Source organism: Tinamus guttatus, unplaced genomic scaffold (genome assembly GCF_059628265.1).
Source record: "Tinamus guttatus ecotype Peru unplaced genomic scaffold, ASM5962826v1 Tinamus_guttatus_pri_ptg000423l, whole genome shotgun sequence".
Taxonomy (NCBI): domain Eukaryota; kingdom Metazoa; phylum Chordata; class Aves; order Tinamiformes; family Tinamidae; genus Tinamus; species Tinamus guttatus.
In genome coordinates, this window is record NW_028288957.1 from 3,397,985 (window position 1) to 3,418,086 (window position 20,102).

Below are 20,102 nucleotides of genomic sequence, written 5' to 3' on the forward strand. Positions count from 1 at the left end.
AAGCACCTCCGCTGCCAGCCCCGGGGAGGACGCGCGGTTTACACGGTGGCGCTTTCCTCCCACTTTTTTTTTTCTTTTTTCTTTTTTTTTTTTTTCTCGAAGAGGAAACCGCATCTGCGATTCGAGCGCGGCCCCTGGAGCCGCCGCGGGCTGCGCCTCCCCGAAGCGCCCTCGCCCGGGGGTCTCGGTCCCGCCCGGCTGCCCGCGGGCCGGGGCAGTGGGACGAGGGGGCAGGATGGTGGGCTCGGCCCGCTGGGTGCTGTGTCTGTGCCTGGGCTGGGGCTGCCTGTGCCTGGCGCTGGGGGACGTGCTGAAGACTCGCTGGCTCGGGCCGAGGCGGAGAGCGGCCCCGGGAGGAGCGCGGGGCGGCCGGGCGAGAGCCGCGGCAGGTGACTACGGCGTGGGGCAGCGGCGGCGGCCGGAGGAGCTGCAGCCGGGGGACCAGGTCTCGGAGCACATGCTGCGCCTCTACGACCAGTACCGCGGCGGCGGGCGGGAGGCGGCGGCCCCGCGGGGCCCCGCGGCGCTGCCCGCGCGGCACCTCCGGCGGGGCAACACGGTGAGGGGCTTCCGCGCGCTGGCGCCAGGTGAGTGCGGGGAGCTGCGGGGCTCCGCGGGGGAAGCGGCTTCGCTGCGGCCCGCTTTGCGCGGGGAGCTGCTGGCGCCGCCGCGAGCAGCGCGCGTCCCGCGGGGCGAGCGGGAATGCTGGAACACGGCGGGTTGTAGCACCCGGGAAGCCCGGCGTGAGGAGGAAAAGGCCGGAAAAAGTAATGTTTCCTCCAGCGACGCTCTGTAGTTTACGCTGTGGTGTTTGCGTCGTCTCGCATGCTTTAATTACTGCCTTATCTATTCAACTCCGTATGCGTCCTCCCTACCCTAAGATACGAGCACCATATGTGGGAAATAAGCTAATTACTCCCTGCTGTCTGGAGTCTCCTGTTTATCGGTGCGGTGCCTGTGTAGCTTCTGTAGAAATCAGGGGGCGATTTGCCTAAAATAGAGTAATACTGAGTAATAACCTGGTTTGGGGCTCGTTTGGACTGCGTAGAGAGCACTCGCTTTCAGATACTGGTCAGAGTAGTGGTACAAAGAGGAAACAGGTAAGGGCTGCGTGGAAGTGCAGCTTGTGAATAGCAACTAGTGCATTTCAGCATATTTGGCAGTGGCACTTAGACCCCTGTCGTTCTAGCTGGAGCTGTGGTGATAACTTAGCACGAACAGGTAGATTTGTGAAGAGCTTGAAGTTATTTTCCATAAAAGAATATTTACAGGAGGCAGGGGTAAGACCATATGGCAGGATTAGTATGGCTAGTCAGTCTCAAAACCATTGCAGTGAAGCTTGAGCCCTTGAAATGATACGTTAGGATAGCTGGGAGGGCTGGGTGGAACACCCTGCCCGACCGAAATGTCCGTTCTCCAAAGGAGATGCACGAGAGCAGCCCCTGATCCTGCAGGTGCCTCGGGGAGACCCGATCCTGGTGGCCATGCGCTGAACATGACGGGGATCACCTTTTGCCAGGTGTGCCCTGGTAAAAAGGGGAGACTCCCTTGTCTGAATTCAGAGTCCCTCCAGGTTGCCCCTGCTCTTTTGCCTGTCTGACCCCTGCAAGGGTGAAGGGAAAATGCCAGAGCCCAGTGTGACCATCCCTGTAATAGGACTCCCAAATCCACAGCATCCCAAGGAAATTGCTGCTTGTATGACAGCTGTTGTGCCACACAGAACAGCCTCTTTGCCAGTCTCTTATTTTTCATGACGCTAACAGATTAACCCGGCAACTTTTCCGCTGACAAGTGGCTGACGATAGCGTGGTTTTGCCTGGGAGTTTGAGAGCTACGCAGGTCCTTTGCTCTCCCAGAAATCTGAATGAGAGTTCGGTGCCAAACTTTCCTTAGGTTTCTTTGGGAGTCATTGCTTCTAATTCTTCAAAGGCAGCAGTGTCTGTTACAGGATTGTGCTGCACAGAGATCAAATACCATGAGTAATTGAATGGCTTTGGCATGTTAGATGTAGTCTACAAACACTCTCCATCATATGTTACTGCAAGTATTTCTGTCCAGGACTAAGGTTTTGGAGGCAGAAGCCTTAAATGTGTTGGTTTCAGAGGAGAGAGCACTGGGATCCCTAGCTGCTGCTCCCGCAGATTTTTTTTTTGTGTGTGGAAGGAGCTCTCTTGTCCTCCTGTTGTCACTAGTTTTCTCTGTATTAAAGTCTAAGACATCCTCTTTTGCTCTGAAATAAACAGTGACCTCACTGGAGAGAAGAGGAGAAAAAAAAAAAAAAAAAAAAAGGAGAGGAAAGGCATAATCTAAACTGAGTGATACTTGCTCCTTTAAGGATATCTGATTCAAGATATTTATTGTTCTAAACCTAGAAGGCCTTTGGTTGAAATCCCATCTCTGTGGTCTTTCTGATTGTATTTATACTCTCACTTGACGTTGGGTGGCAGCGGTCCTATAAACACACTATTCACTAATCCCTTTCCTTCTCCTCCAATACTTTCACAGTGCAAGTGCCAAAGCAATAAATTGGAAGTGGTTATAAGTTTTTTGACACTTTTATAAGTATTCATGCAAAATATTTAACCAGTTAACTGTTGTCTTTCTCTCCTCATAGACCGTGGCAGCTCATTTGTGTGGTTATTGATGGCAGAAAAGTGAATTTTCATAAAGTTTAGATCAAATATTCCTTGAGGGGGTTATGTTCCTTGAGGGGGGTGAGTTTGGGAATGAAAAGACACGTTTCTGATTTTCTACTTGCGCCCATCCTTTCTGCTCACTCTGCCATGGAAACAGCACATCCATATTTTTGAGATAATTTGTTTCCAAATTCTCTGCTGTGAATATTGCAACTCTTTGGTTGCAAATTCTGGTCTCCCATAGGCTCCTTCCATATCCTTGATATGACTGTATTAATTAAAATAATCAATTATATTGCTGTTACTCCTCCAACAATGTATATTATATAATCCTGAGGTGCTAAAGCTTTTAGGAGATAACTTTATAGCTAAGATGAGCAGAACTTCCTTAAAAATCCACCAGTTTTCCCACTTCTACCGCAAGAGGCCATAAAGAAAATCTCTAGTTATTTCATTTGCACTGTAATAACCAATATGAATATATATTTTCAGGAGAGAAACTGTTCCTTTTCTGAAACACAGCGAAAATAGGGCTGACCAGAAAAGATAAGGCATATGGAAATACGTGAAATTCCACACTTCTCCCGCTATGGATTTCTGGCACTTCTTAACTGATAGTGTTCCACAGGGGAAGGTCTTTTCCTAGATTTCTCAATGAACCGAGTAGACAAATTTTCAGGCCCCTATGAAGAAAACTGTCAGGATTTGTTGAAAGGCTTCTCTTTTTGTCTCACAGAAAGAGGTGTCGTGTGGCAGCTGTAGTCTTACGATGAACAACCAGAAAGGAAAATGAGAGCGATGAATGAAAACGAGCATTTGAACAACTATAAAACAGAGTTTTTTGTTTTTGCGGCTCAGTCCTCTGAGGGGTAGGATGAGAACTTTGGCTGTATCTGGGCACTTTTGAATTTTCCATAGTATGCTGACTTAAAATGCTTTGCACACCAGGGCTGACAAGTAGACTGGATTATTAGTGGTTTGTTGTTTGGGTTGGGGTTTTGGGCCTTTGATTTTTATGATTGTTCATGTGATTCTATTAAGGCAAATTTGTTTTTCATTGGTCTTGTAAAGTTATCTTTAAACATAACTGTTCAGTTTGAGTCACTCAAAATACAAACCTTTGATGTCCATCACAAAGCTGAGGAACACCTGAACCTGAAAGGCACATAAAGATGTAGGTCTTTGATATACACATTTATAGTATATCCAATTACTCTCCTGCAGTATTTCCTTCTTCGACTTAACTGTCCTAATTCAATTTTTATGTTTTAGAGTCAAAGGATGTTCAGCCTCTGATTTCTGTGGTAGCTGTGTCAGGCTACAAGTACAATGTTGTGAGATATTTTGTAGGATGACACCGGCAGCCTTTGTCTTGCTTGGACCAGGCCTAACGGTGAGTTCTGCCTAAACAAAAATCCTTAAATAGAGGATTTTTTTTTTTTTAGTCTTTGTCTGCAGATGCCACAATAGCGAATGATATCCTGTCCTACGTGATTCTAAAATGAAGGCTAAAAGAAGCATAGGCCAATACGTGAGTTATAGGTGGTTTTCACACTGATAGGCAGCAGAACGTAAAACACTGATCAAGTCTGTACATCAGCTCCTGCCCGTGAATGTTCGTTTCTCCCAACCATTGCCAAAACTGCTGGATGAGCAGATCTTCTGTGGGCATGAACCCGCTTACCTTCAATGCACCCAGAGGGGTGCTCTGCTGCAGCTCCTGAGGCTTTGGAGCAGGAGGAAAGATAAACCTGGAACAAATCAAACAAAGAGTGGAAGGATAAAAGCCCAGAATTACTAGGCTTTTGGTTTGCATTTTGAAGTAGTTCTAAATCATAATGTCACTAAAGGAGCATGTCTTGGAAATGAGTCATTTTAAAAACTCAAGTTTAATTGGAGGACCCCTCTAATGATGTTATAGTAAAACTGTACAGTCAGAAATTGCTTTAAACTCTAATTTTTTTATTGACTGAATTTCAATTAATTTTAGGTATTGCACCTGCCCCGGGCCAATTTTTGTGGTTTAAAAACTATGTTCTCCTCCTTTATAGGATGCTTTTCTTTCCTTTGTTGCAGTATGAAATGCCCACGCAGACTAGGGAAGTTCTGCACAGGGGAAACAGCTAGGCACGGGCTGCCATCAGCCTGAAAAAACAGCAGGGGCGAAACACGAGTCTTTATCATCTCTAGTAACATTAACAGTCTTTCATAAAAATAGCTTTAAAACATTCAGGATGAAGCACAGGAGGGTGTGGGGTGTATTTTTTTGATATAACCCTATAAATACAGTGCAAACAGCAGCAGCATGCTGGGGTTTTGGCAGAATGAACTTGCAAGGTGTTAGGTTTGCTTTTAGGCAGTTCAGTCCTGGCTCTGCAAACTTCATTCTAAGGCAGAGAGAGAGCGACTGTAGGTTTGGCCTCTCAGGACCAGATGCAGAATTTGAATTTTCTGGCCTCTCTTGCTGTATCTCTTGCTGTACTGACCTGCACGCTGATGTATCGTGCTCAGAGTCTGTGGGGCGTCAACCCCAGCGTCTAGGGCACGTAGCTACCCATGGGAAGAGTTCTGCTGGAAGGGGACAGGCAGTGTGCCCAGTTTGGTTTTCATAATGCTGACCTACTACTGGCGAGTAAAGTGGAATTAATCATGATTGTAAGGACAGAATTTGGCCTTTTGTGTTGCCCCTTCCCAAATTCCTGTACCTTTCTGTTACTACCTGTCTTAGGTAGTATGAAAAAAATGGATCATTTACCCATTGTGCAACATATTTATGATGTGCAATGTACCTATTCGTGTTTTTCATAGCATAAAACCCACATGTAGGTTAGACTACAAGCATGTGCCATCACTGCTTTTATACGTTCCTTATTTGAATTATAGCTTTAATCAGGGTGATGAGTTTTTATTTTTGTATGTAAAGTTACTAGCTGCTATAACCTCAGCTGATCTTGAAGGTCTTTTCCAACCATAATGATTCTATGATCCTCTGAAAGAGGAAACCTAGCTCCCAAACCTAGTTCCCAGCCTGGAAATTGGTCCCGTTTCCAGCTCTCGATGAACTTTCGTAGTTGGGCTATGAACCCACAAAAACATGGTTTTACAACGGAAACACTGATACATTAACTGCGTACTGGCACAAGGGCACCTCTTTAATATCTCATTTAAGTGATGGCTAATGATGACTGTATAACTAAATGGCCCTCATTATTGCATCCTTTTTCACCCGTGGGATAAATTTGGCAGTCCATAAAAATGTCAGTGCATCCTCTATAAAGGTAAACACACCACATGTTAGTGGACTTGTTCCAGCTTATTGATGCTTGGAAATGCCCCTTGTAACATGAATACGCTCGTGCTGGTGATGTCAGTCTCCCAAGACGTGCTGCTTTTTCTTAAAATGCCGCTTTTAATGCTGGTAACAGGCACCACGAGCAGCTGTGGGCTCTTATGGGAGGGTGAGGAAACACGAGCCGTGCCTCCGAAGGGGCAGCAGGTACAAGTGCTTTGGTTGGAGGGCTGTGAGCTGGGCTGCGTTCAAGGCTAAGTCAGGAGTAAACATGGGAGCAGCTGCAATACTGCGGTCTGCTGAGGTGGTGTCAGAGTGATGACCACCTACACGACACAGCAAGGTGTTTCTGCCCTGGAAAACTCTGTGCTGCCCCACACGAGCTTTGCCTTGGCAGTGCTTGTCTGGGTTTCGTTCAAGAGAGGGGAGAGGTGAATTATGCCTTGCGTATGACAGTGACACGGACTGAGGAGGATAGCAGAGTCTGTACATTTAGCTATACCTTAGTCTGTACGTTTAGCTGCGTTTACTTCCCTGTTGTGCAGAAATACAAGATGAAATGTTGTTCTTGTGAAATACCTTACTGCCCCAACCCCTGGCTGCTGCCTCAAAGCTCTGGACAGTATAGAGGGGTGATACTAAAAATGCTGCCCCTTTTTTGCACTGCTGCCCTTCTTGCAGTGTTACTGGTTGCAAACCAGGAGAGTTCCGTACTGCAGATCTTTGCCTCCAAGCTCCTCTGCAGGCTGGCTGTGCAAATATGTGGTGATTCCTTGACGGAGAGAAGAGATTGCTGATAAAATCTGGCCTCGGAATATCTAGAAGTTACCCATGTATTCCTTGCACGTAGTTCTATCCCTTCTGCACATTTCACCCCCTTTTTTTTTTTCTCTCTGAAATCATCTCTTCACATGTTTTTGTTTTTGTTGCTCAAAAGTTTTCAGCACTTCCTGCAGAAGTACAAAGGTACTGTAAGAATGAAGCCAAGTTAACACGACTCCCTTTAGGTGAGTAAGGGATAAAAGATCCGCTCAACTGAAAGTGCTCTGGTGGAATCTGCTCTTACAGAGCTGGGCAGGATGCAGACTGCCTCGGGGAAGTCACTGCTGCTCGGGCAGTTGTACGGAGCTGCCGCTGTGTTGCCTTGTACATGGGTGTGATGAGTGCGAGGTTACGCCTTACCCACGCTCAGAGATACAAACCAGAATTGTTCCAGGTACTGAGATTGTGCTCTCGTGAGCATCCCTGGCCCCCTGCCATGTTGCCCCAACTGTTGCCTCCAGTGCAGAGAGACCCAAAGCCCGTGGCCACCGTATCACAGAGCTGGCCGAGGGGCAGGAGGGCCTGGGCTGTCACCCTGGAGCATCAGATACTCGAAGGAGCCTGTGCGCGTCTGCCACAGCTGACACCAGGGCAGGGAGCACAAAGAAAGCTGCTACGAATGTCTGATGTTTCAACATTCTGTTAGATACTGGAAACAGAAAAGGCTGTTACGATGCCATGATTTTCCACAACTTTTTTTTTTTTTTTTCCCGCCCCTTTCAGTGTGCAAAATGATTTTGTTGCTGTTGTTGTTTCTGTTGCCAGACAAATAGAGGGCTGTGTTGCAAGTAGATTTTGTTATGTGTACGATCTTAAAGCTTTCTTTCTATAGCAGGCAAAGTGACCAGAGTCCTAAGGTGGGCTTAGACAGCCGAGGTTTTATTCCTCCTTTCTCCGCTGGCTGCCAAGCAATTGTTGAAGGACTTTGCTCCATAGTTTACCTCCCCCCTTCCATTTAATATTGAGGTTTTGATGCCAACCTAGGAAATACCTTTTGCTGAACACTTACAGGCTATTAGAGTTGCTGTACCCCTAGCTGGGTTTGCTTTGGGTTTTTGTTTGTTAGGGGTTCCTTGGGCTTGGCAAGGTGGGAATCGAGCAGTCTGGCCATCTGTGTACGCTGTTATGAAGATGAAGCCCTCAGCTCTCATGAGTCAGTCACTTTACTTGTGTCATTAGAGCAAGCTGGATGAGGCTCACAGAAAGCTTCTTGTTTTGCAGTGTTAATTCTATTAGGTTCTAATCTAATGAAGATAATTCCTTTGTTAGTAATCGAAATTATGCTGTTGTGGGATCTTTGTGCTACATTTGCAGGTATCTTCCCTTACGCATCTGTCTTTTTTGAAGGTAATCACTTGCCTGGGGGATGCGTGTTTAAGTTCACTGTGCCCATCTAGGAGTCAGCTACCACTGGCACACGAAGGATGGAGTTGACACAGTGTTCCCAAATTGTGACACAAACCCAATTCACGCCGTTGTGGTGTTCTGAGTCCCAGCAAATCCACAGAACATCTGTGCTGGCTGCTAACAACTGCTTTCGAGACGGCATGCGCTTTGCAAACTGAATTACTGGAAAACTTTTCTGAGCTACTTGAGCATGAGAGTCTTTCAGTAAGAAAATAGCTCCACCTACTGCTAGCACATAGGTTTTGGTGTATTCAAATACTAAGAATGGCTTCTCGGGTTTTGCTTTTAATCAAAAGTATATATTCCTCCTGTGTCTGCTTCACACCAGCTAGAATTTCTTGATAAACAAAAGCAGCCTGTCCCGTGTTCCATGAGAATATGTTGATTTGGAACAGGCAGTATTTGTTAAGTGGGCTTCTTATTAAATGTTCGAATTAAAGCTTGTGATTCAATATACAACAGTGCTACAAAAAACAACTTTATGAACAGGCACACGAGACGTCATAAATTCTCGTTCCCGAGTGATGTACTTAGTGCTCTGCCAAATTATATATTAACCTTATTATAATATAAGGTTAAACAGAGATCAGGTGCTCATGTGTGCTTACTACAAATGTAATGAGTAGCTGCTTTTGGGGTTCATGAATTAAAATCAGGATTGAACCCATGGAAAATCTAGTTTCCCAGTAGTAAGTAATAGGTGGAAATTGGATGGATTTATTATGATAATTTTCAGCTATTGGGAACTTGCCTTCTAGAACCCATGTAATCCACTATCAGGCTGGCCTGAAAGTATAAACAAGGTTGTCTTGCCTAGATGACCTGGTCTTTTTAATTTTTTTTTTCCCCCCCTATTTGGATGAAAACTATATGATGATTTTTCCCTACTATCATGAAGCAATGCATGTGATATACTGGAGAGGGAGGGGTTCAGTCTAATGAGCTGATTCCTACCAAAATAGGCAAAATATCTGTTTTTGGAGAGAAAAAAAAAAAAAAAAAAGAGGCCACTAGGGCTTGGGAACTGTGGAGGAAGAGGAAGAATATGGCCATTCGATGGGCACACTTGAATGTTATTAGCAGATGTGATATCGCCGATGAGAAGCGCAGAATGTCACCTAGAACATGGTTGTCAGCATTTCTGAAAGATCACTGCTGGAAATGAATTGTTTTCAGTTGCTTGGGCAGAGGGCCTGGGGGAAGCAGAGGGGACCACAGTTTTGTTGGTGCTTGTTGTTCCTTGGAACAAAAGAAAAATGGGGGGCAACAAAACTCTTAACTGCTGCCACACACTGTATATTCTACTTCCCTTCACCTTCTGGAAAGGGTTTTCATGTGCTGTGGGGCCAAAGCAGCATTTAACGTGATGTTCCCCTGTTTTCCTAATGTGTTGGGTTGTTTCCAGGCCTTTTGGGGGCTGTAGAGCTTACCTTTGTTTTACTGTATTTGACTTTTCCATACAGCCTGGTTTTACAGCTCTCAATAGCACCTTAACGTTTGCATCTATATTTCTCTTGTTTTGAAGGACAGGTATAAACAGTCCAACCAGGAAATTTTAAAACAAAAATTAAGCCTCGCCCCTGAGGTTTTCTGTTGCACCCTACAAGGGCTTAAAGCAGCCAGCCATACATTCCCACAGATGAGGCCTGTGCCGGGATCGCGTCTTTGGCTTTGCATGGGATACCTGTGGTTAAGCTGACTTCTCCAATTTCACAGTTGTAGCAACCCCGCTTACCACTGCATCCTTCCTAATTGACAGAGTAACATCCCAATCATGAAGAAGTGTTTTCCTTGGCTTGTTTCCTTCTGCACAAAGGCAAGTGGGTGCATTTTGACCCCTTCCTCCACCCCCTGCCCCCTTGCCCTTTAGTTTTATTGCTTTCCTTTGGTTATCAAGGTTGCTGAGGTACAGCCCATCTATCTCCAGCTACCCAAGTCAATATTTTGTGTGGCGTCTCTGTTGTGAAAATTAATGAAACATCTGAGGTGAAATGACTGAATTTTACCTGATGGAATTGAAGCTGTCCAGGGCTTGCTTATTCTATAGGCAAATGTGTGTTGTGATCAGTATCTTGCTTAGCCAAGAGACTGTCAGACAAGCTCATATGATGTTAGGTTATTACAAATGCTGAGTTGTCTGTCTGTCTCTTTGCAGAACTGACAGCCAAGCCTTAAAAATATTGAACACAGGTTCTTGCCTGTTATTTCTCCTCCACGTGCATTCAGAAACAGGCCACATTTGCTCTTTGTGGGCAATATTGGTGTTGGTGTGCCCAGCTCTGGCCTTGGGGATGTGAAGGGCTCTGGTCAAAGAACACCCAGGTGCCCAGGTGAAGGTTGGCACTGAGCACATGTATCCTTTGTACCTCGGTTTGTAACGCGGGGTTTAAGCTGCTCTTTTGGGTTAGCTTAATGTGTAACTTAGAAAGCAACACATATAGTCCATTTGGACTAAATGTCCCTAACACTTTGAATTGCCCCGTATTCTTATGTAAATGTTTATTCTTCTAGGGAGCCCTGGAAGCCAAGAGCTGTATGTTTTTAACTTGACCTCACTCACCAAGTCCGAAAATATCTTGTCAGCTTCAGTGTATTATTATATTGGTGATCTGCTGAACGCTAGCTGCAACTGCTCCCGATCCAGAGACTGCTCTCGGCACAGGCACAGGAAACCCGAAATTCAGATTCAGCTTTCAGTTTGGACCATTCCTTCTGTTGGGAACCAGACTCGCAGCCTGGGACATTTCCTAATAAATGTCTCCGCTGGGTGCGGGGATGTCCTTTCCTGGCAGTGGAAGGATATCACTCAGGTCCTGCATGAGGCAAAACAAAACAATGAGCTTCTGATCAGCGTCAAAATGGATGTGAGCAGCCATCACCCCTGGAGAAGAGCACCTTCTTGCCATGAACCCTACATTTTGGTATATGCCAATGATTCTGCCATTTCAGAGCCAGAGAGTGTTGTCTCTAGTTTGCAAGGGCACCGTAATCCCCTGGTGAGGATCTTCCCCAGGACAGAAAACCATGTAAAGAGTGGCCTCAGCAAGCGGCGGCGGAAACGCGCCACAAACGTCCTGTTGCCGTTGCAGAATAATGAGCTTCCAGGGGCCGAGTACCAGTACAACGAGGATGAGCGATGGGAGGACAGGAAACCCTACCAAACCCTCCAGCCACGGCTGGCAGAGAGGGCAAAGAGTAAGAAAAAGCAGAGGAAGAACCATCACCAGAAGAGCCAGACTCTCCAGTTTGACGAGCAAACCTTGAAGAACGCAAGGAGGAAGCAGTGGAATGAGCCGCGGTACTGCGCCCGGCGCTATCTCAAGGTGGATTTTGCAGACATCGGCTGGAGCGAGTGGATTATTTCCCCTAAATCCTTTGATGCCTATTACTGCTCGGGAGAATGCCAGTTCCCCATTCCAAAGGTACTGTGCTTATCGATTCTTTTGCACTGTTGGTTCCATCACTATAGAGCGGAAATACTCATGTAGACTTTAAAATTATGCTTTTTTTTCCCCCCAATATCAGCAAAATTATGCTCATCTCCTGTTACATGTTAAGATGCAATATAAATAAGCAGTGTCGTCATGTCTCGTGCTGCAAGGAATAGTGGTTAGAACAGTTAGAATGAAGACAGACTTGCAAAGATAATGAAAAAATACTACATGGGAATATATATATATATATATATATACATATTTTTTTCCCAGAAACCAAATTGGTATAAGGCACTTGCTGAATAGTGCTAATGATGTGTGAGCTTGTTATTAACTTCTTTAACAAACATAATATCATCTATTCATGATAACTGAACAAAAAAAATATATAGCAGCTTCTCAGAAAGGCTTGAAGGTGCCTTAGTGTAAGCCCAGAAGTATCCAGATGCCTGAGATTATCAGCTTCAGTTCCTTCGACTCTCCAAGAAGGAGGTGATAGTTGAGGTGGTTAGTAACTCCCAGGATCTAGCATTTGCTAGAGCATAACCATTCCATCCCATCATTTCACATTTTTTAAAAATATATATAAACTTGGCAGACATGCAAATTAGGTAATCACTTACTCAAACTAAAAAGGCCTCTTAATGGTCATCAATATATATCATATATTTTGAGTGAGCCTGTGCCTGATGTAAAGAGGGTGAGAAGAACCACCTTTACCTTGCAGGGGTGAGGTATAGTTCAAATGTAAAAATGCTTAATAATAGGTATCCTCTGGAGCAGACAAGGCTTTCTCCAAAGTCATTTTGACTGTAGTCATTTTAGAAGCACTTGTTATTAGTTTCTGTCTATTCCCACTGAAATCTAATCTTGTCAGAGCTGGTGTGAAACATTTCTCTGAAGGAGTTGAGGTCAGGCTTTGAGAATATGGGTTCTTTAGTAGGAAAAAGAGTAGAGTATCTCCAGAGATACCCCAGAACTCCAAAGCACAGTAATAATAAAGAGGCAATGTAACAATAAAGTTCATTTTCCTTAGATAGAGCTTTTGTTAGTACCTGCATCTGGAAAATCCCTGATGTGCTCCGGAAAGGCAGGGCCTAATTCCCACAGTAGTTCCAAACCTCTGGAAATGAGTATAGTGAGCGCTTCAAATGCTCCTGCAAGTAGAACTCCCTGAGATCGGTTCAGTACCAGTGGTTCTGAAGCGGCAAAATGAAGTTTAATTGAAGGCTAAAATGTTGCTTGACACTCCAAGGCATGACAGAGTGCACACAGCTGAAGGACAGTTAACAGGTAAAAAAATGAGTTTCAGCTTTATCTGAGACTTGTCCGTCTTTGGCTAATTCTCCCAAGGAATGAGCCTGCATAAAAACATTTTCTAATATACAGTGCCAAATGTATTCCTGCCAAAAGCAGGTTGTGTTTTGCTGCAAATAATCACATAGACCTCTGATGTCAGGTTTTAACTCGACCCACCGGAGTGAGCAGGATCGCAGTGCTGTCCTTGTAACTGAACCCAGCAGTCCCAAGGGAGTTCTTTCCCTCTGTTCTCCATCTGGGATACTTGCGTACAACACAATCCCTACTCTGGAGGAGCGTGCAGTGGAAAAAGGGGAAGATGGGTGGGCAAATAAAGCACAAAAACTAAGTAACTTCCCTGAGATAACCCGAAAGGCCTGATAGCCATGAATGAAGCCTGTAGTCCAAGTCTACCACTGCCTTGACCAGGACACCAGCTTTCTTCCAGCAACGTTCACTAAAAGATGTGACCCCAATTTTCTGTGTGAAACTGCATAGCCTTGGTTGGGAAGATAGAAGTTACAGTTATATAGACACTGTGATGCTAAATACTTGCTGGCTACAGAGAGAAATAGTTTCTTATTCTGTTATGGCAGTGGATTATGAAACCCTGTCATGAGTCTAGTTCCCTCAAAGCAGTTGGTGAGTTTTTGTTCATACTGGAATTCTGGAAACTGTTCCTTTTGTGCGCTTGTGAAATCATATCCAAAAAAAAAAAGGTTTGTTTTCCAATGAAAATGAAAATCTGAATGTATGTGAAGAAGAAACAAGCATCTTTTAGAGCCATGTGTTATCCTTGAGTCATACATAATATCTGCTGCTACTAATAGGATTGCATTTGCAAAATGATACTATAAGCATCAGGCAATAACAAACTAATCTGTGCCTGTGGGTATATAATGTTCCCTGGCTGAGGGCAAGCTCCTAAAGTTGACAACCTGTTGGATAATTAGGAACAGATGTGCCTCTTCCCCCTCCCTCTCCACCTCCCAATTTTCTGGCCCTACCCTTCCCCTGATTTCAATTAGCTGCTTTGACTGCTGTCAAACCCACATGTGCTGAGCCAGCAGAACAGCGCAGAGCGTCAAGGCCAGGCAGGCTTTTCCCAGGTCAGGAATGAAAGCTCGGAGCTGACATCATATGCCCCCTCCTCATACATCTCCAATGAAATCCAGCGGGGTGGCAAGTCTCCCAAGGATGCCTGCAGCTTAGCAGGTGCAGCCTTGGCCACAGCTGGACTCACTCACAGGTTTGGCAGTTTGGAGGCAGTTTTGGCCCTCCCAGTGCTCCTCCTGGCCTCCCCTCCCTCCTCTCCCCTTAGCAGATGGACCTGCTTCCCATTAGCATGAGCTGGACGGAGCACACGCAGCCTTGAGGCAAGGATGACCTAACCCCCCGCTACTTACACAGGGCGTAACGCCAGCTCAGTACTCCAGGGTGGGTCTTGGTTTTGCAAAAAGCACTCACCTTTGGGCCTTACTCTGGTGCCAGTTAAATTCCCCATTGGCAGAAGCAGAGTTATGCCAAGGCTAGTTATCATCAAAAGTGCACCTTAAAGGCCAGGAGCGCTGTATTTGTGACAGACTTCAGTGAGTGCAGACGATGTGCTGTATCAAAAGATACCCATGTAAAATAGGTGCCTTTCTTGCTGAGCTTGTGTGAAGCAGAACGACAGCGGGTAGCCGGGCTATTTGCGCTGATATCACAAGGTCTGTGAACAATATTTGAGGTCAGTTCTGTACATAAAAGCATAGCTGCTTCTGAACAACTCCCTGGGGCATAATATAGCTCAGAGCCCAGCCCAAAAAGGGAACTCAAGGAAGAGTTTCACCCTCCACCCAGTCAGATCGACTGATTAGCCATATCAACCCTCAGCTATTGCAGAATGGCACAGTGCCATAAACCAGTGAATCGCTGAGCTCCTCTCCAGTGCAGTATAATTATGACTGGTACTTTCAAACTTGACCAACAGAAAACACGAAAGGAAAAAAAAAAAAAAAAGTGCACAGTCCTTAGGAAGCGGCACCAATGGCACAGATTACATATTTGAAGATAAATTAAGGGTTTACAGTAAGACCTTAATCTAACATATTCTGAAACATTTTTGGATTCCAGTTCCGCTGGTGATGGGGATAGCGTGTCAATCTCACTTGGACTGTTTTAACCTTTTGAAATCTAATCAGAAGGTTTTGAAGAGTTGAACTTTCGGCCCCAGTGACTTCTGTGGAGTAGTGGAATGAGCCTGCATGCAAGCCCAGCTTTCACACCCTCTTGCAAGCACATTTTATAGAGAAGTCTGAGCTGTGCACTAAACTGACAAACTCTAAAAATCCTCACAAGCTACTGTTGAGTAACATAGGTGTTCTTGAAAACAAAACAAAAAAACAAAACAAACAAACAAAAAGTCTCTTTCTTGAGATCTGCTAGCTAGATTGATAGAAATGCCTTTGTAACCATGCTGGCTATCCTAGAGCCTTTAAGAAGTTGCCGCAATAAGCTTTGCATTTGTATTTTGGACAGGCCATCACCAATAAACTCTGTCTCAGTCATCCGATAAGGTATTAATCTTAAACAGTAATGGGAAAAACAAACAAAAAACTAAACAGGTAGAACTCCTGTGTTTAAAAATATAGCCGAATCCCAACTATACTTAAGATTCTGGATCTTTGGAAGGATAGGCAGCATCTGGGGATATGCACTGTTTCTCATCCTCTCTGTATGCAAGATCCCTTATCAGAAGGAGGAAAACCTTTCACATTATGTTTAGCATGTACATAAGGAACAGCTAAATGCTCCCAAGTGAATCCTTTCCAATTCTATGTCAAATGGTTCCTGTTCTCACTTGAGACTAGTTTTGACAGCATGATACAGAATAAGTCCATTCTGATGGATTTCTTTTGGAAAATAAGGCACATCTGTCTCTGCAAGACAGAAGAAAAATGCAATTGGCATTAGTTGTCAGATACTTTATCTTACAGGGAAAGGTTAGGCATCCATGTGTATTCCTAGAAGAACTGGAACCAGATACTTGAAATGTACTAATGCACTACACAAATGATATAATAAGCCAGAATCTCACAGTTATTCCTGTGGGTTTTTTTTATTTTTTTGTTTGTTTTTGCATGCAAAATTGTTAGGATTTGCAAATCAGATAGATATCTAATGCTGCTGACTTTTTTTTTTTTTTTTTTTGAGAAGCGAATCATCTCGCACACCAGAAAAACTGCAGATTGCAAATTTGGCTCACATGATCTTGTTTCATATATATTTTAGTGTCATCTGCCTGAGCATATCTAACCATGATTCCCAGGGTCTTTGTGCAAGTGAAGCTATCAAATGGTTTGTTAAAATTTCTCTTTTGTGAAAAAAAATCTTAGGTTAAAATGAATGTGTTGTACATGGTAGGTGCTCACCTACCCTAGCTATTACAGATTTTTCATTCTGGAAATGTTTAGGGGCTTAGAGGTCAAGTGTAATATATTCATTTTTCATCTGTCTGACTAGTTAGATTTGCTTTATATTATAAGAAATGAAAATGTGTCCCTGTTTGCATGAGTATAAAGCCATGAAACCCTGTCCTTTGGAGCAAAATATCACAGAAATATGAGGTACAAATCCCTCCTTGAGGTTTTGGGGGCTGTGTTGAACAGTCATGTTGCTGATGGATGTATGTTCCAGATGAAAAGTGCATTTCTTCATAATATAGTCAAATTTACGGGAGAACAATTTGAGCTATTTGGCAGGAAGAATAAGAGAACCAAGAACACCTTGCAGGACAGCAGACTGGTGTAGTGAATGTGATGCTGTAAAGTACTGCCCTTCTCGCCTCCGTACACACCTTTTGTTGTTCCTGATGCGCCCACATTCCTTCAGAGCAACTTCCCAGCATAGAGGCTGTATTTATTTAGCTCTCCTAATGAATCAGTCTACTGGTGTGAGGCCAGCTGCCTCCCTCCTGCCATACAAGTTTTATGACTAAATTGCAGCTCGCGTGTGACTGAGTTCACATGGGAAGAGACTTCCTTGACCTACAGCACACCTTGTTTCAAGGCCTGCTGCTTGGGTGTTTTCCTAGAAAGGCATGTCCCATCGGGAGCCAGAGGCTGCCCTGTCCCCATGGAAGTTGTGGGGCCACAGTGACATCCAGTGGCCAGTAGAGCCCTGCTGCTGGCCTAGGCACATGCTGTGGTGACAACTGCTCCTGGGTAATGCGCACCTTATCTATAGCTAGGGAGCCATTTGGCCTCTATAGGGCCCTTCTTCAAGGAACTAAGTTCTGTCCCACAGTAACGTAGAGTACACGGATATGTTTTGGCATGAGTGTGTGTTCATTTTGTGCTTGACCTTTCTCTTGCAGGCCTTGAAGCCCTCAAACCATGCCACCATACAGAGCATAGTGAGAGCAGTTGGAGTGGTCCCCGGCATTCCCGAGCCTTGCTGTGTCCCTGACAAAATGTCTTCTCTCAGCATCCTGTTCTTCGATGAAAACAAGAATGTGGTTCTCAAGGTCTACCCCAATATGACAGTGGAGTCCTGTGCATGCAGATAACATTTCAGTGGACCCCTTTGAAATGCTGAGGTGATCGGTTACTATTTTATTATTGTTTTTCATGATTTCTACTTTTTGTTTGCACTGCCAATGCATTTCATTCTGAAAACAAAAAGAAAATAAATCTGAATAAGAGCATGGAGTGGATTCTGGATAGAAATTTCAAGGATGAGCCATATGAAAACTTAGTTCGTCTTTGGATTTGACCAAGAGGTGAGTCTTGGTGATGGAGAATGACCGTTTCTTTTGAAAAAGAAAGATGAAAGAGAAATTTACAGAAGACTCTTCAAGATGTTAGAAACTGTCAGAAGGACATGTTGATCTATTTTTGTATGAGATTTTGGAAACAGCAGTAGCTGTTAATTCTTCTCTCCATTCTTCTAGTGGCTAAGGGGGGTGGAAATTAGAAGTATATTACTCATTTTTGAAGCTAAACTTTCTGCTTTAGTTTACTGGGTAGAGCACAGTAAGTAAGAGAAACATAAACTAATCTGACATTCTAAGAGCCTTAGATAATCCAACTTAGACATATATTTCCTCAATATGAAATGTCACTGACTGTGTATGTGTATTCATTTTCATTAACATATTCCTTGTAAGTCAGCTTTTTAGATCTCAGTCTTCTCAGTCTGAAGAACAGAAAGCCATTACTGATGTGTTTGAAATTGTAGTATCTCAAAAGCGAAAACTTAGCTCAGTGGGTAAAGGTATGAAAGTGTCACACTCAGTGAAGTAGCCGAGTAAATTGTTTATAAGAAATATTCTGTAAAATATTTGGAAATTATTATGCACAAATCTGTGGTTGTTGATTCTTGATATGAAATTGTTTGGTGCATAATTCTTGATCTGTAAACTTTCACTATGATTAATTGAAACTAGTGCTGCTTGGTGAGTTCTAAATGGTTACATGAATCTGATGTAGCATGTCTTTTTTCTCATCTTGGTCTGCTTCTGCTCTTAAAATGAAGTTTGTTGTAGCTATGCTGTCAATTTAAGAATTCTTACCAGCAAGTTTTGCACAAAAAATATAAAATATGCTTTCCATTGTTTTATCCATCATCATATTCATTTGAGAAATTACTATCGAGAGAAAAAAAAAGTGTAATGGATTTTTTATATATATATATATATATATATATATATATATATATATATATAAAACTGTAAAGAGCTCATTCTGTCATTTGGGGAATATTCACAAGAAAATTTAAAAAACCTTGTTTCATTTCCACCAACATAATCTATAGAGAAAGATGTTTGTTTAAAGTGCCTCTGGCTGCAAGAACAAGTGTTTAGATTGCACTAAGGGTCAACACTGAACAAGCTTTTCATGTGATATCGACATAATTTATCAAACAGTGTTCTTAAATAGCAAATACACATCGTGAGTAAACTAAGTCCAAGTCATAATGAGGGTTAGATTCCCTATTTTGGAGACAGCAGTTCCTCAGTATATCGAAGGTGATTACAATATTCCTATGTAAAGGCTCTTTTGCAGGTTCATTGCTATTTGAGGCTATTTCAAACACTTAGTCATTGATTTTTGTATTTGGTCAGTGGTGCTGTGATGTTTACCAACCTGAATAATGTGCGTGTTTGAGAGAGGTGTAGACTTGGAACTTAATGACCTATGAATCCTTTCAGCAATCACTTTCTACCTGCACAAAGACCAAGCTGAAGTTGACAGGAATTTCACTAAAAAAAAGACTACAGATTAGGCCCAGATGCAAATTAGGCTTGCAGTCCTACTCTTATTTTTCTTGAACAGTATATTCCTGAACCTAGATTTGCAAAGAGTGGATCCTGATACCTTTCTATGGGCTCCAAGTAGGTGATAATAATTAGCACAGCTAGTAGACCTTGTTGCTCTATATTAGCCTTAAGGGATCTGAGTCATGGAACTGTAGGAGAAAGACTGTCTTTCCAGACAACAGCTGTCATCTTAAGCACACAGGAGCAGAACTGACATCAAAACAAAACAGTAAAAGTTTGAAGCTGTGTTCTTTTGATCAACTTCCATATGCAGGAGAAGAGTTGCATATTTTATGTGCAAATTGGACTTAAAAACTGGCGGAAAAAATACTCTGCTTTTCCTCCAACTGAAATGAAATATAGTTGCAGACAGCAAAGAGCTGGCCAGGAATCAGGAGATCGCTATGTCTTGCTAATGAAAAACAGCCTGTTTCTTTGGGCTTAGCTATGTTTTGTGGCATTACAGACAGTCCAAAGACAAGGTGCACCAGGCTGACTGTGTGGTAGGGCTCACCTTGTAATCTTCTCACAGTTGGCACAGTCCTTGGCCCGGTGTCATTGGGATGCTTGGAGGTTGCTACAGGCTCAGCTGGACAACCAGTGGGCAGCAGGCCTTGCAAGCAAAAACAGGTGCTGGTTTCTGATAGTTGCTCTTTGTAATTGCTATAAAGATAAATGCGTATCTTATACAATTAAGTGTGACAATGGCTGCTAGTTAAAAAAAAAAAAAACTCAAACAATAAAGTTAACCAAATCTAATCTCTAGCTTGTAGAGAACTTGTTGCAAAACAGAATTTGTGCAGTTCTTTACAAGGCCTCCTTGGCTGTATGACAATCCTTCCCTTTTCTTTCTTTGAGGCAAATTGGCTGGCATTGAGTAACACTTTTCCACCAAAATCACTTCCTTTACAATA

At 43.6% G+C, this 20,102-nt stretch overlaps 1 protein-coding gene across 1 annotated transcript; it reads left to right on the top strand.

Annotated features, from left to right (window-relative positions):
• Positions 1-220: 220 nt before the first annotated feature.
• BMP3 (bone morphogenetic protein 3) lies at positions 221-17,805 on the top strand. The gene is made up of 3 exons (XM_088531656.1): positions 221-587; positions 10,666-11,576; positions 17,245-17,805. The coding sequence occupies exons 1-3, from the start codon at positions 236-238 to the stop codon at positions 17,434-17,436; spliced, it is 1,455 nt and encodes a 484-aa protein (XP_088387782.1). The 5' UTR covers positions 221-235; the 3' UTR covers positions 17,437-17,805.
• The last annotated feature ends 2,297 nt before the right edge of the window (positions 17,806-20,102 follow it).

Bases quoted from the DNA above. Each gene is read 5' to 3' on its own strand.
- BMP3 (XM_088531656.1), top strand. From the start codon at position 236: ATGGTGGGCTCGGCCCGCTGGGTGCTGTGTCTGTGCCTGGGCTGGGGC. The intron at 588-10,665 runs GTGAGTGCGGGG...TTATTCTTCTAG, and splicing joins CTTCCGCGCGCTGGCGCCAG to GGAGCCCTGGAAGCCAAGAG. The intron at 11,577-17,244 runs GTACTGTGCTTA...TTTCTCTTGCAG, and splicing joins GCCAGTTCCCCATTCCAAAG to GCCTTGAAGCCCTCAAACCA.